Below are 14,226 nucleotides of genomic sequence, written 5' to 3' on the forward strand. Positions count from 1 at the left end.
GTTCAGTCATGTGACATCAACATCACGGCTGATTGGTGTTTCGTTTTGCCTCCACTTTTACAGTGAAATGGTCGACTGGCAAACACTAACTACATTGCACTCATTTGCATCTACCTACTGAGGTGCTTTTTATGTGCAAATCATAACAGCTGTGCATAAAACCAGGCCGAAGGTAACCAACCTAGTGCTGATAATGTGACAACACCCTCAAAAAACACACCTTAAAAACAATACAGTCAACCCCTTTCACTTTTGCTGGTAGATAATAATGTGTTTAAAAGCCTGGGGTAGATACTGAGGTTATTATAGTGAACGGAATGTATTTTCAGTCACAATAAAATCAATTTGTTTTCTTTACAATGTGGGACATATGGCTATGCACGTTAAGTTAATTGGGTTAGTTCATCTAATGTGATGTGTCTCATGAGGGTTATGTATTACTATTTATCTTATGTGCATGTGTGTCTTTAGTCTGTTGGATATTTGATGTATACCTGGCACACTAACTGCATCCAACATCAGCAGTGTGATGCACATTTTGCACTTGTACACTGTTATGATTAGATTCAGGGGGTTTAGTTCATCTTTTTGTTGGGTTTTTATGACACACTTTTTTTTATTTTTATCTTTTTGCAGGCCGGAAGGCACCAAATACTCCATATTACGAAAAACTCAAAGTAACATTCAATTCAGAATTCTGAGAAAAAAGTCATAAATCTGAGATTACAGTCAGAATTTTGAGGAAAAAAGATCAGGATTTTGACTTTAATCTCAAAATTCATGCTGTTTATTATTTATTTATTTATTAACATTTAAAAAAAACAACTAAAACAAAGCACGTGTGCACACAAACAAGTGAAGTCACGTAGGCGGGTGATATAAGTCAGGAAAACTGTTGTGCAATCAGTGTTTTCGCAGTGTTACAGAACAGAGGACACAACAGTGAAATGGACGTCTCTGCCACGGTGTTTCTGCTCGCGGGGCTCAGCTTAGGTTTGCTGTGGCTGTTCAGGCAGAGGAAGAGTGGTGGACAATGTCGTTTACCTCCAGGACCTTCCGGCCTGCCTGTCGTAGGAAACGTCCTCCAGCTGGACAAAAAAGCGCCATTCAAGACTTTCTTAAAGGTGACACTCACTCACTACGCTTTTGTTTACAGTGTGAGAAGACACGGGTTGATTTTCACAGAGAGCGAGAAGGCTGTTGAGTTCCTCAGCGGGTTTTTTGTAGCAGGGGTGTTTCAAGAGACTTTGGGGACTTTGGGGCCTCCCCCATTTGCCCCCCCCCCCCATTCCTTCGCCAAATCACCCACACATCATAAATCCTTTTATATCTGTTGGAAAGCGCACTGTATTATGCAGGACATGCATTCGTTTTAAGTGAAATTAAATCAATTCAAATTTGATGTAAATGTGTTGTAATTATAAGACTGTACTATGTAAATCAGGAGCACTGTCAGGATGTGGACTCGTAAATGAAATAAAATAAGTAATAAATATAGCCATTTACATGTTCCAACAGTCGTTAATTTGACCCCCACAATCATTCAATGAGTGCTGATGTATGCATTTAAGTTAAAATATCCATTTCACTTTAAAACAACATTATATGTGCTGTATTGTCTCATTTTGGGTGATAACAATGGCACAGCCCCTACATTTACAATATAGTATATTTATCATCATATCATTATATAGTATTTTCTTTTTTTAGTATTTGTTAATTTGCATTATACTGTTTTAAGTTATATAAAATTGAGATTGAGCTACATGTCAAGACATGGATGTTAAATAACAATAATAATAGTAGTAGAAACATTAGTGTTGCAAAATAAATGTTAATTTATACGTATACCTGTATAAGACTTCAGTGTTTTTCCTCTTTGTGCTACCTGCAGCTCAGTGAGAGTTATGGCCCTGTAATGACGTTGCACCTGGGCCCTCAGCGTGTTGTGGTTCTGGTGGGGTATGATGCCATCAAAGAGGCTCTGGTGGACCAGGCAGATGACTTCACTGGCAGAGGGCCTTTTCCTTTTCTGGTCAGAGCCACCAGGGGTTTCGGTAATACAGGAATTTTATAATAATGTGGACCTCATCTCAGTTGTGTGAGACATTTGCTGCTCATTTTTGCTACATACTGAAAACTGAAAGCTTGAGGCTCTGTTGCACCAAACCACACCCAGCAGTCATGACACTGCAAATTCATTTCTTAATTATTTTTTTTGCTCTGTGTCCATTTCTTTTTCCTCCTTTCTGTCTTCCTAATTTTGCCAATTTTCTGCACTAAATCTCATAGCAGAAACATATTTTCTGTTTCTTTCTTTTAAATGTAGAGGCCATGTGTTTTTTCCCACAAGTTAGTTTTTGGCTACTATTCCTATATCTCTGAAGGTTTGGCGATTAGTAATGGAGACCGCTGGCGACAGTTGCGTCGTTTCACTCTCACGACACTACGAGACTTTGGAATGGGACGCAAGGGGATGGAAGAGTGGATCCAGGAGGAGGCCAAACATCTGGTGGCCCATATAAACACTAACAATGGTATATTTATTTATTTATTTATTTATTTATTTATTGTACATTTTTCAAAACGGATTGGAATCATTTTCTCATAAGAGTGCGGATCATGTGATTTTACACAATATTCTGTATGTTTTATGTAAATTTATATATCATAATATATTTAAATTGAGTTTTATCCCTGGTTAAATAAAGGTTAATCACAAAAGAACTAAAAAGAAGGTACCACAGGGTCTCAATCTTAAAATTTAAAAATTTAATTTTTTTTTAAAAGCTTGTCTCTGCTTTTCTAAAAGTATGGGAAGGCCGTGGGTCACATTGATTAAAGACCCTAAGCACGTTCTCCCGTGTTTTTCCTTCCAGGTGCGTCTTTTGATCCGAGCTACGTCATAAGATACTCAGTGTCCAATGTGATCGGCTGCCTGGTGTTTGGTCAGCGCTCCAGCTATGGCGACGCCAACTTTGACTACATTCTGCAGACAATCTCGGGCTTCCTGAAATTTGGCAGCGGTTCCTGGGGTCAGGTACGTGATGTGCAGGAGTGTGGTGTGAGGGGAGATTGAGAGGGATATTTAGTGGTTAGGGAGAATCATCGTTACACTCAATGCATTTACATGCATGTTAATAGTCTGATAGTCTTAATGGCGTGTAAACATGTTAGTCAGACTAAAATCGAGTGCTACTCTTAGTCGGACTAACATACCTGGACCCTATTGGTCTACATTTGATGTGTGCGTGGGCAAGACACTTAGTATATAAACACATGCTATATGGCTGTGTAAGTGAATGGCTGTGAATGGGTGAATGGCTAAAAACAGTAGTGTAAAGCAACTTTGAGAGGCCAGAAAAGACCAGAAAAGAGCGACATAAACTGCAGTTCATCTCCCACAGGACACAGTAAGCTTATATATTTTTCATTTGTCACTTCTCTTTTGTTGAGGAAGTTTCTCTAATTTTAGCAGGCGTGCAAAACCCAAGGAAATGAAAACATACATCAGCAGTTTGATGTCACATAGGAATAAATAGTTTAGTCTTTAGTGTTTGAAGCAGAGGTTTATGTTTGCAGTTATCAAATTAGTGCATACGTTTAATGTGATAATTCAGCATGGGTTTAAGGATGTGTGTGTGGGGGGGACTTGGTGACATCTAGTGGTGAGGCTGCAAATTGCAACCAACTAGAAAACCCTTTCCGAGTGTGTAGACTTTTACGTCTCATATTAAGCAGAAAAGAATCACAGTGATTTGTTTGTTTCAGGGTAGTGCACATATTACAATATCTGTAAAATATAAATACATATTACAGAATATTTATGAATGTTCATTTTGCTGATCAGTGATGAAAGTTGTTTTTCTTTTTTTGTGTAACTGTGTTAATTGCCCCCTCAGATATTATTTGTTTTTATCCTGCTAAAATATTTTCACTTAGTCATTTAAAGAATATGAGGTTTGTATTCGTTAGCCCATGGCTGTTTTCTCAGAGAACACATCTGGAGTTTTTTCCACTTCCCATCACAGATGTACAACGTCTTCCCTCGGCTGATGGAGTGGCTTCCGGGTCCACAGCACAAACTCTTCGGCAAAGTCGAAGAGTTGAGGGCATTTATTATTGGTAAGATCCAGGAACACATGGACACCCTGGACCCAAGCTCACCCAGAGATTTCGTCGACACCTTCCTCATGAGAATGAACCAGGTTTAACAGAGTATTTATTGAGTTGTTGTTGTTGTTTGTATCCTGCAGGTTTCATTGTCCTAACAATATTTTTTTTTCGTTATGTCACTTCAGGAAAAAGACATTCCCACAACGGAGTTCCACTATGACAACTTGGTGTCAACCGTGTTGAATCTGTTCTTTGCTGGCACAGAAACCACCAGCTCAACCATCAGATTTGCAGTGAATGTGATGATCAAATACCCACAACTTCAGGGTAGGTCACAACCAGTTATTTTCACATCATCATTGTCATCATTGTTGGATCGTATCATGAACGTTATATACAAAGATATGTCTTCAATCAATCATGAGTCAGTCTCAGCTGTCAATAATGATGTCACACCCTGATTTTATAGCATCAAACATTCACATTTCACTTTAACATGCATTAGTGTGGCAGAGCTAACAAAAATGACACACACTTTTTTTTTAAGCTATTTGCCACTTCAGATTTAAGAAACTGAAAAATCCAAAAGCTTGTCTCAATAATGAGATAACGCCACAAACCGATTCATAGATTAACAAAATAGTTGACAATTAATTTAGTACTCGATTAATAATGGATTAATCGAGTAATTGTTTCAGCCCACTGTCACAAAGACGCAAACACTGACATCAAGCAGATTTTGGACATCTTTTGCCAAATGAATCACTTAAAGCTCCAGTGTATAACATCTAGGAGGATTTATTGGCAGAAGTTGAATATACTACCCATACGTATGTTTGTGGGCCACACGGTGGTGTAGTGGTTAGCACTCTCACCTTGCAGCGAGAAGACCCGGGTTCGAGCCCCGGTTGGAACAAGGGCCTTTCTGCATGGAGTTTGCATGTTCTCCCCGTGTGTGCGTGGGTTCTCTCCGGGTTCTCCGGCTTCCTCCCACAGTCCAAAAACATGCAATGTGGGGATAGGTTAATTGGACACTCCAAATTGACCATAGGAGTGAGTGTGAGAGTGAATGGTTGTTTGTCTCTATCTGTGTGTGGCCCTGCGATGGACTGGCGAACTGTCCAGGGTGTACCCCGCCTATCGCCCGATGTAGCTGAGATTGGCACAGCCCCCCCCGCGACCCTCTGGTGGAGGATAAAGCGGTAGATGATGACTGACTGACTGACTGACGTATGTTTGTCTTGGTGTAGAAACCCTTTAAAATAAGAATTGTTAGGTTGTTATTGTTGCTTCAACGTGTACTTTAGGCCGTAAAGGAAAAGAAGGGAAAAGAGTCTCACCTTGACATGTCATTATATTTACGCTCTGGACCTTTAAATGATTTATTGCGATATTCTGTTGAGATATTCATTTGTGTTTCTACACTGCATTGTCCTTACTTTGAAGAGAAAATACAGCAGGAAATAGACACTGCGATTGGACAGGAGCGGTGTCCTTGTATGGAGGACAGAAAGTCCCTCCCCTTCACAGATGCTGTTCTCCATGAAGTTCAGCGTTTTCTCGACCTTATCCCCCTGAGCATCCCACACTACAGCCTCCACGACATCTCTTTCAGGGGTTACACGATTCCCAAGGTATTCATAGACATACAGTGTGTAAATATATATAAAAAAGTTTTTTTTTTCCATTTAATAAATGTTCTCTCTGAGTCATTGTCTGTTGTCTACAGGATACAGTGATCATTCCTTTGTTGCACTCTGCGCTGAAAGAGGAGAAACAGTGGTCCACCCCGTGGTCCTTTAACCCTCAGCACTTCCTGGACCAAAATGGCAACTTTAAGAAAAATCCTGCATTTCTGCCATTTTCTGCAGGTAAATTATGAAATAAACTGATTTATGAGCGTTGGTTGATTCACTGGTTGACCAATAAAAAAATCGATAGACATGAGTCTTTTGCAGATGTTTAAGTTTGCCGACATGTAAAGAGTATTTATTTTTCCCATTTCAAAAGAAGGCAAAGTGTGAATTTCTTTACATTTTACGTAAATCAATTTTTATTTAAAGTACTATATAATTGGTTACATTTGTGTTTTATTTAATATGTATTTTATATAATGTATGGTTAAAGTGTAATACCGTCTCATTTTGCATTGTTTTTAGATAATGTCTAATATATTATCATCAGACTTTTTTTTTTACCCTCTAACATTGGCCTCCAAAAATCCATATTGGTCAACATTGACTGTATTTTTGTTTGTTTTTTTATTCTCAAAGGCAAAAGATCTTGTGTTGGCGAGTCCCTCGCTCGCATGGAGATTTTCCTCTTCATGGTGTCACTCCTGCAGTATTTCACCCTTTCTTGCGCTGGAGGACCGGACAGCATCGACCTCACCCCCGAGCTCAGCGGCTTCGGCAACGTGCCTCGCAGTTACGCCATCATTGCCACGCCGCGGCAGTAAGGACAGTTTACAGCTTAACCTTCACGTCTGGAAAAGACACCCTAATTCCCTGCCGGTGCCTCTGTCTTATCTCTGCCTGTAACTGTGACATGAATGGTCTCTGGTCATGTTAAAAATTTAACTTTACCAACTGCCTTCTGCTTACATTTCATCATATTTGATGAAGTTTGTATTTTCTTAGGTCATTTATTTCTGTTATTCTTTTCCAAATCGATAAATCCTAAAAAAAAAAAACACATGCTACACAGAAAAAACAAGAAATACTTAACATTTACCCAAATTCTCCCAATCGCTTTGTGACCGGGTGTGAGGCCTTTAACCCCGGCCGAAGGCCTCAGCACAGTGAGGTTTGACAAGGAGTGACATCGGTAATCTGATAAGTTTAAGGTCAGGCGATCCATCAAGTGGTATGTGAGGCCGTCAGCGTGTGAATGCATGTTCCAGTGTATCACTATCCTGTGTCTGAGCAACAGAGTGAACCACCATGTCGGACTCCCTGGATCACTGTCAAAGGCTCTAACATACTGAGGACCCATCAAATTACTTCAGAGTGTCAGCTGTCAGCACATTTGATTAAACCTTTATAAGACGAATCATATATTAAGTACAGCGTGTTGTTGGCTTTATGTTTATCTCCCGTAATGGACCAGAGCGCATTATGCCGTAAAAAGATTTTTAATAGAATTATTGATCAGTAACACCCAAAATAAGTTTAGCCAACTTTGAATTGACTAACTAGCCTCTAACACTGACTGTGCTTGAAAACAAGACATCCCTGGTGCTTGTGTCATGGTGATGATGGCACAGTGGTGACTCCCACAAGATATTTAATGTAATTATACGATGATGAACAAACTCGCCTAAAACTGATCATGTAAAGAATAGAAAGTGAAAATGTCTGGGGAAGCAATCACCGGATTTCAAACATTTGAGTGTATTCAAACTGAGCTGTATTCATATGATTTCCAGCAGAACATAGTACTGTCTCTTAGTTCGGCAAACACACAAAAGTGTAGCTGCCGAGTGGTTAAATGTTGGGCAGATGATATTTATGCTTCACCTGTTTCTTGACATCCGGTGCTGGTGAGATGTTGCTGTTTGGTAGATGAGGCAGGTACTGTGCCTACAGAGAGAGACGGAGACAAACAGTTAACAAAGATTGGATTACAGGTTGGTGGTGAAAGGTGAAAGGTCAGGGTTACTGTGACCTTACAAAACAGCCTTGCAGAAATTGGTCCAAGCTTGTACTCCAGTATGGAGTTATGAAAATACAGTGCAACAGTTGAAAGTCATAAGTTAATCAATTTTCTTTGTGATCAGCAAATGATACAGTCTTGCAGATTCAGGCACCAAATAATCCTCAGAGGTGAATCTGTTATACTAAAAAAAGCAGTATAAATAAGAGTATAAATAAATGGCCAAGATTTCAAACAGGCAAAGGCTGTGTGACCAACTCAAGGAAAAAGCTGGCATAACATACGCACCCCTGCCTGTCTGCGTCGGCTGCCTTTGTCGTGTCGTCTTCCTGGGCGCTCACTCTCGCGGCCCCAGTTAGTTCCCCCTTCTTCCTGGAAATAAGGCAGCTCCAGCAGCTCTTCACAGGACAACCGGAGAGAGGGGTCCATCAGGAGGCACGACTGCTCACACAGACATGTACATTGTTTATAAATTCTGATACATTAACCCAAAGAGTCAGATGACGACATGTCAGCCAATACTAATTCATTAAGCATAAGCTAATATTGCCCCAACATATCTACCACACAGTGTTAAACTTCAACATACCTTCATAACCTGAAGGGCTTGAGATGACACACCGTGGAAGCGCTTTTCCAACGGCTCCTAAGAGCAAAAAAGAAAATGTGGAACGATTTCTCCTACATCACACTTTCAGCACTTCTACATTATGTCATCGGTTTCCTACCGTTGTGTCAGGTTCAGGAATACTGACTCCACTGAAGAAAACGTTAGAGCGGAAAACCTGCTGGTGACGAGGGATCAGGTCACCTGACATCCGAAATAAAGAGTCATCAGAATTGTTATCCTGTGCCATCATTTGAATTCAGGTCTGCGTGTGTGTGTGTATGTGTTTAGTAAATGGTTTGCAAACCTAAAATAGGTCACTTTGTAAATCACTCACTTGCCTTTACCAGAGTCCATTGACAAAAACAACAATTTCACTTCCAGAATTGGTCTGCAGTTTGTCTACTGCAGCCTCTTCCTGTAAGCTTGTGTTATAAAGCTGAAGTTATAAAATGACATAAGTTGTAACTCTGGTGTTGTTTTATGAAAGTGTTGCTTTTGCCAGTGGACTCTGCTCTGGGGAAGTTCATTATGTTATACTAGCCCATTTTTTTTCCATTTCCTGTTTTATTTTGAAATGTACATTTCATGTGCTGTCTTCACTTCCTGCCCTCCTGTGTTGTTCCCACCCCTTTGATTACCTGCACCTGCCCCAATGTGTTCCACCTGTGCCTAATTGTCTCCCACTCACCTAGAGTATATATACCTGCCCTTCCCTGGTGTTCTCTGACAGTTTTTCTCTGTCCTTATTCAAGTGTTGCAGCATTTATGTTCTCTGTGGGATTCCCTGGTGTATTTAGACTACAATTTGTCTGCTGTTTTTTTTGTTGTAGTTGTTGTTTTGGATACTTCTGCCATTGATTATCTTATTAAACCTCAAGTCTTTTTTCCCACTGAGTTGTGCAATTCTGGGTTGTTTGGCTGCCACTGATACACATGTGTCTGCCTGCAGCTGCTTTTTTGACACAGGGAGTCACTAACTATGTATACAGTTAGTACCAGCACCTCATTCAACCCCAGTCTGTGCATCCATACCTAGAGTTTTTCTGATGAGGTAGAGCTGGTCCACATCAGACTTCCCGGGCCAGAGTGGATTCCCGTTGAGCAGCTCAGCGAAAACACAGCCCAGAGCCCACACGTCCACTGGAGGCCCATACTGAGTGTCCCCAACCAGCAGCTCAGGGGCTCGGTACCAGCGGGTCGCTACGTAGTCCGTGTAGTCGTCCTCTGGCCCCGCTGAGTAAACCAGCACACAAAGAGATGGAGATGACTTGTACGGACACACACACACACTTAGAAACTGAATAATGAACACTAAATAACACATACATTGTACAGGAGGGGATTACAAGGCACGTTGAATGACTTGTTAATGTATGGTAACACAACACTGAAACCTAAGGCCGGGGAGGCTAAACAGAGACACACTACACAGAGGCAAACTAACTGGCTGAATGCTCCTCCTATGTGATGCATTTATAGAAACAGTGAAGTGTGGAGGCCCGTCAGCTGGGGATAATACAGGTTCCATGTTGAATAAGTCATTAGAGGCACAATAACACTAAATGCACATAAATGCCGTGGCCTTCAGAGTGACCTACTCAGGATGCGGGCGAAGCCAAAGTCGCAGAGCTTGATGACTCCGGTTTTGGTCAGGAGGATGTTCTCTGGCTTCACGTCACGGTGGATGCACTGGAACATAAACACTCAGGATCAGGGATTTAGGAAAACATGATGCATCTTTTCGTTTCCGAGCATCGATTCAAATTGATTCAAATACCATATACAATAAAGAAATACTGACATTGTGCTTGTGGCAGAAGTTCACAGCCTGCAGCGTCTGCCACACTATGCTTTTCAGCTGAGCCTCGGGTACGCTGCAGAAAACGAGACACAAAGGAATACTGGTTGTCGTAAAAGTTTTCTCATTCATCATCCCAATGATTTCAAATAAAGAAACTCTTTATTTGCACAGTCCTCTCGTCACCCAGGTGACCTCGGGCCTGTCTCTAACAGCAACTGTGCCTTTTGTTTTCAGGAGCAGCTAGAGTTTCTGCCACACAGCCTCACGACATAGAGAAGAAAAGAAATATTGACTGTCAGCAACTTGGCCTCGTAGCTTAGGTTTGCTGTTTTTGTTGCAAAAACTAAATTTATATCATATTTGGTGACCACAGGTTGCATGAAGACTGCTCATAGTACCAGCCATTCTTCTAACTCTTCGCTAACTCAACATTTAACATCTCTGACATCTCTTGTTTTTGCTGCCTCTTCTTTACAGTATGAGATAACAGTAATATACGACTGTTTTTCACCTTTACAGTTGTAAAAACATTCATACTCTTTACTTAGAGCTGTGCAAACAAAATAATAACACTCCCACTAATGTTTGGGTAGATTCATCTTTACATGTGAATTGGACATGATCTTCTGATTTGCTCGATGAAGCCAACACGGAAGTAAAATGATATCGAATAGCCACCAGGGGGCGACACATCTGGTAGTGGAAAGAATTTAAAGAGCCAATTTCTTACTTTGTTTACTCACATTTTCCCAAAAAGTAAATTCTATCTTCTCTAGTTATCTAGCCTGGTTGCAGGTGACGCCTCTCAAAACAGGCGTTCAGATTCTTATGGGTGACATTGAGACTGGTTGCTACTCGGTTGCACATCAGACTGTTGTACGTCATGTGACCTACCCTCGAGGGTGTTTGTCCAGCTCGTTGAGGACCGTCTGTTCACAGAACTCAAACACCAAGTGAAGGCGTCTTTTCCTCCTGAACACCTCCAGCAGGTTGACCAGATTGACATGTTTCAGCTGCTGTGGGACCAACAGGACAAGATGAACACTTCCGATCAGCATTTTACAGACAAAAATGATGGAAATCAAATCCACTGAGGTTACCTCACACGTGACAAATTATATAGCAGTTTAATAATTGTAACTTAGGTTGTAAATGTAGAGAGTGGACTGCATGGTGTTTGGTGCCTTGGTGTTGTAGAAGCTGGGTTATTTAACCCATCAATTTAGTGTGTCCAGTTAACAATGACCAGTATGCATTGGTTACCTTGCTCAGGGGTACCCTTGACCTGGGGGGAATTTGAACTGGCAACAGTCCAGTTACAAGCCCAATTCCCTTCCACTGGGCTAGGGCTCTTATTGCTACATGGTGTATTGTTTGTTTCATGCATAAGAGTTTTGTACCTCAGTGTAATTCACTACTGTGTGCTGCAACAGGAACAAGGGACATTGACAACCCCACCTCTGTATTTTTGCCCATGCATGTTGTAGCCGTGTGCCTCCAGGTGTATTAGACATGAACTGATGCTAGAGTGTGCTCGTACGATCGTCTCCTCTCACCTTCAGCATCCGTATTTCTCTCAGTGCTATCTTCTTGATGACTGGATCGTCCTCAGACTCCACAAACTTCTTGATGGCCACGATCTGGCCGGTATCTCTGTGTTTGCACTTGAACACCACGCCATAGGAGCCCTCGCCAATTTTGGCCAGCTTTTCATATTTCTCCATCAGTGCAAGTTTGTTGCTGTCACCTGTCAAACCCAGGTTCATAATAGTCACAATGTTCTTAGAAAACTGGTTTAACGATGGAGTATCATTTGGGAAGAAGGCGCAAGTTGTAGGCGCTACAACTTGAATAATGATTATTTTGTGTGTGTGTGTAGCATGTACATGCCTAATAGGCCATTACATAATAATAATAATATTAATAACAATCACAATGCACATACAGTATATTATAATGTCGTTATAATAACAGTGTAAAACAATGATTATATATTCACATGTACACATATAAATAAACTATATGATAATAATAATAATAAGATTTTGATTCTTTAAACCAATAATTGATTAGTTGTTTGGTTTATATCTGAAATGTCCACAAACGAGCAGACTTATCCACATTTAAGAAGCTGAAATATGTTGAATTTTCATTTTTAAAAAACACATTTAAATAGATTCATCGTAGTAGTTCAAACTAATGTCTGGTTCTTCGTCTTCTATGTCACCAGCCAACACTATTTGAACCTATAACAGCTGAGAAGAAGACTCACCTGTGCTCAGCAGGGAGTCTGCAGAAGTGCCTCAAATTAATCCGCAAAGCTGCATCTATGTGTGCAGACACTTTTCTCATAAATTCACAACATCAGCAGGGACTATTGATGGAGATCCTCTCTCTGTTTTACTCTTACTCTTGTCTGTCTCTTCGTCCTTGATGCCTACAGTCTACGCAGTGTTTCCTCCCCAGCACTTTTACTCCACTATCTATGACTTTGACTCTTCATTTTCGTCTTTCTTTGATTACTCTTCATCGTGAAACGCTCCTTCGCAAACACACAAACTCAACATCACGATGTTTAACTCGCTCCCTTAGAAACGGCGAAAACAAGAGCAACAATGCTACGGTGAAGACGTTTATTCACAAACCTGACTACGTCAGTTATAACACGTACAAGAATACACTTGCGTTGTATCCACGGAGACTGGCGACCGGAACAGGTGTAGTATCGAGTGTTTGACGTGTTTCATTTACCGCAGCGCCACCTTGTGGTTCGGTTTAGTTGAAATATATTTCGACAAGGAGACACAGCAGCGGCAGGTGAGGCAGTGACGCAGCCACCAGGTGTGTTTTCCTGCTAGCCTGGCATGCTAATAAAGCTAACAGCAACTTCAGTGACATATATCCATATATATGTCCTTATATCTGTAAACATAGCTTTTAAAATCTCTGTTGTGTTAGACTACCGACATTTTGTTAAGCATTATTTAGTGTGCATTCAATGATAGGCTGGCAAAAATGCAGTTGTTATTTATAAATAAAAAGGTTGTTAGCTAGGTTGGTAGATAGGTTGTTTGGTTGTTTGGTTGGTAGGTAGGATATAAACTATACTGTGCATTAAACAGTAGACAATAACAAAATAATGGAATAGAATATGAAGCACTTTCAGTCTTTATTAAATAACTTAAATGAAGCAAGTGTTGTTGAAACCAAGTTATTTAAGTCATGAGCAACTCTGCTAAATTAATTTTCGTTATTTACTTTAAAAATTAAGAAAAAGTCCAATCTTATAATCATTCTATAATATTGGAGGGTGTATTGCCTAATTATGCTGATGTAGATGAATGTATTATAAACATGAGCCATAAACCAGACAAACAACTGAACAGCTGCTTTTACCAAAAAGTCTGACTCATCTTGACTTGACTGGCCTCCTCATGACCACACTGGACTCTCAGTGGCCCTCAGGTCATTTGAGTTTGAGACCCCTGCTCTATATTAACTCTTATATAACTATATATGCACTGCAGTACTAGTTAATACAAGCTGTTTGGAGCTACAGCATAATTTCATTCTACCACAGATGTGAAATGTGCAGGACCAGCTCTGATGTGGTAACATGACTCATTATATATCTGCTCTCTTTGTTGACTGTGAACATTTTTTTCCTCCCAGCGTCCTCACTTGGCTCGTCTAATGGGACCCTCTGCAGAATCGCATGTAGGACTTCAAGGTGAATGGTGGGAAAGCAGACCTTGTTGCACTCAAGTGTTCAGAGACACACAGACACCGGAGGTGCTGGCATCGAAGCCATGTGGCAAAGGTTATGAAATGCCCCATGGCAGACTGGTAAGATTTGTTGGAGTCAGTGAGGCACCAGAGTTGTTGTGCTCAGGTACTGCTGTTAAAACACCAATTTAGAATAAATAAGATAGGCCAGAACGTTTACTAAGGTCAAGTTAGCATATATGTTTCTATGTTTGCACATGATTGTGTATTGATTAGTAAATGAATTACCAACTACTTTGATAATTGATAAATATCTTAA

The 14,226-nt window shown here is 40.5% G+C and overlaps 2 protein-coding genes across 2 annotated transcripts; one reads left to right on the plus strand and one right to left on the minus strand.

Moving 5' to 3' along the window:
- Nucleotides 1-905: 905 nt before the first annotated feature.
- LOC131462073 (cytochrome P450 2F3-like) lies at nucleotides 906-6,700 on the plus strand. Its single transcript, XM_058632982.1, has 9 exons — nucleotides 906-1,124; nucleotides 1,895-2,057; nucleotides 2,388-2,537; nucleotides 2,880-3,040; nucleotides 4,032-4,208; nucleotides 4,302-4,443; nucleotides 5,563-5,750; nucleotides 5,846-5,987; nucleotides 6,390-6,700. The coding sequence occupies exons 1-9, from the start codon at nucleotides 948-950 to the stop codon at nucleotides 6,572-6,574; spliced, it is 1,485 nt and encodes a 494-aa protein (XP_058488965.1). The 5' UTR covers nucleotides 906-947; the 3' UTR covers nucleotides 6,575-6,700.
- An 872-nt stretch (nucleotides 6,701-7,572) lies between these two features.
- On the minus strand, nucleotides 7,573-12,910 carry LOC131462075 (cyclin-dependent kinase-like 1). Its single transcript, XM_058632984.1, has 10 exons — nucleotides 12,454-12,910; nucleotides 11,738-11,928; nucleotides 11,076-11,197; nucleotides 10,182-10,254; nucleotides 9,979-10,069; nucleotides 9,413-9,613; nucleotides 8,499-8,581; nucleotides 8,360-8,416; nucleotides 8,059-8,211; nucleotides 7,573-7,697 (listed from the first exon to the last, which is right to left on the minus strand). The coding sequence occupies exons 2-10, from the start codon at nucleotides 11,903-11,905 to the stop codon at nucleotides 7,602-7,604; spliced, it is 1,044 nt and encodes a 347-aa protein (XP_058488967.1). The 5' UTR covers nucleotides 11,906-11,928; nucleotides 12,454-12,910; the 3' UTR covers nucleotides 7,573-7,601.
- Nucleotides 12,911-14,226: the final 1,316 nt, after the last annotated feature.

The sequence above is a fragment of the Solea solea genome, chromosome 7 (genome assembly GCF_958295425.1).
Source record: "Solea solea chromosome 7, fSolSol10.1, whole genome shotgun sequence".
NCBI lineage: Eukaryota > Metazoa > Chordata > Actinopteri > Pleuronectiformes > Soleidae > Solea > Solea solea.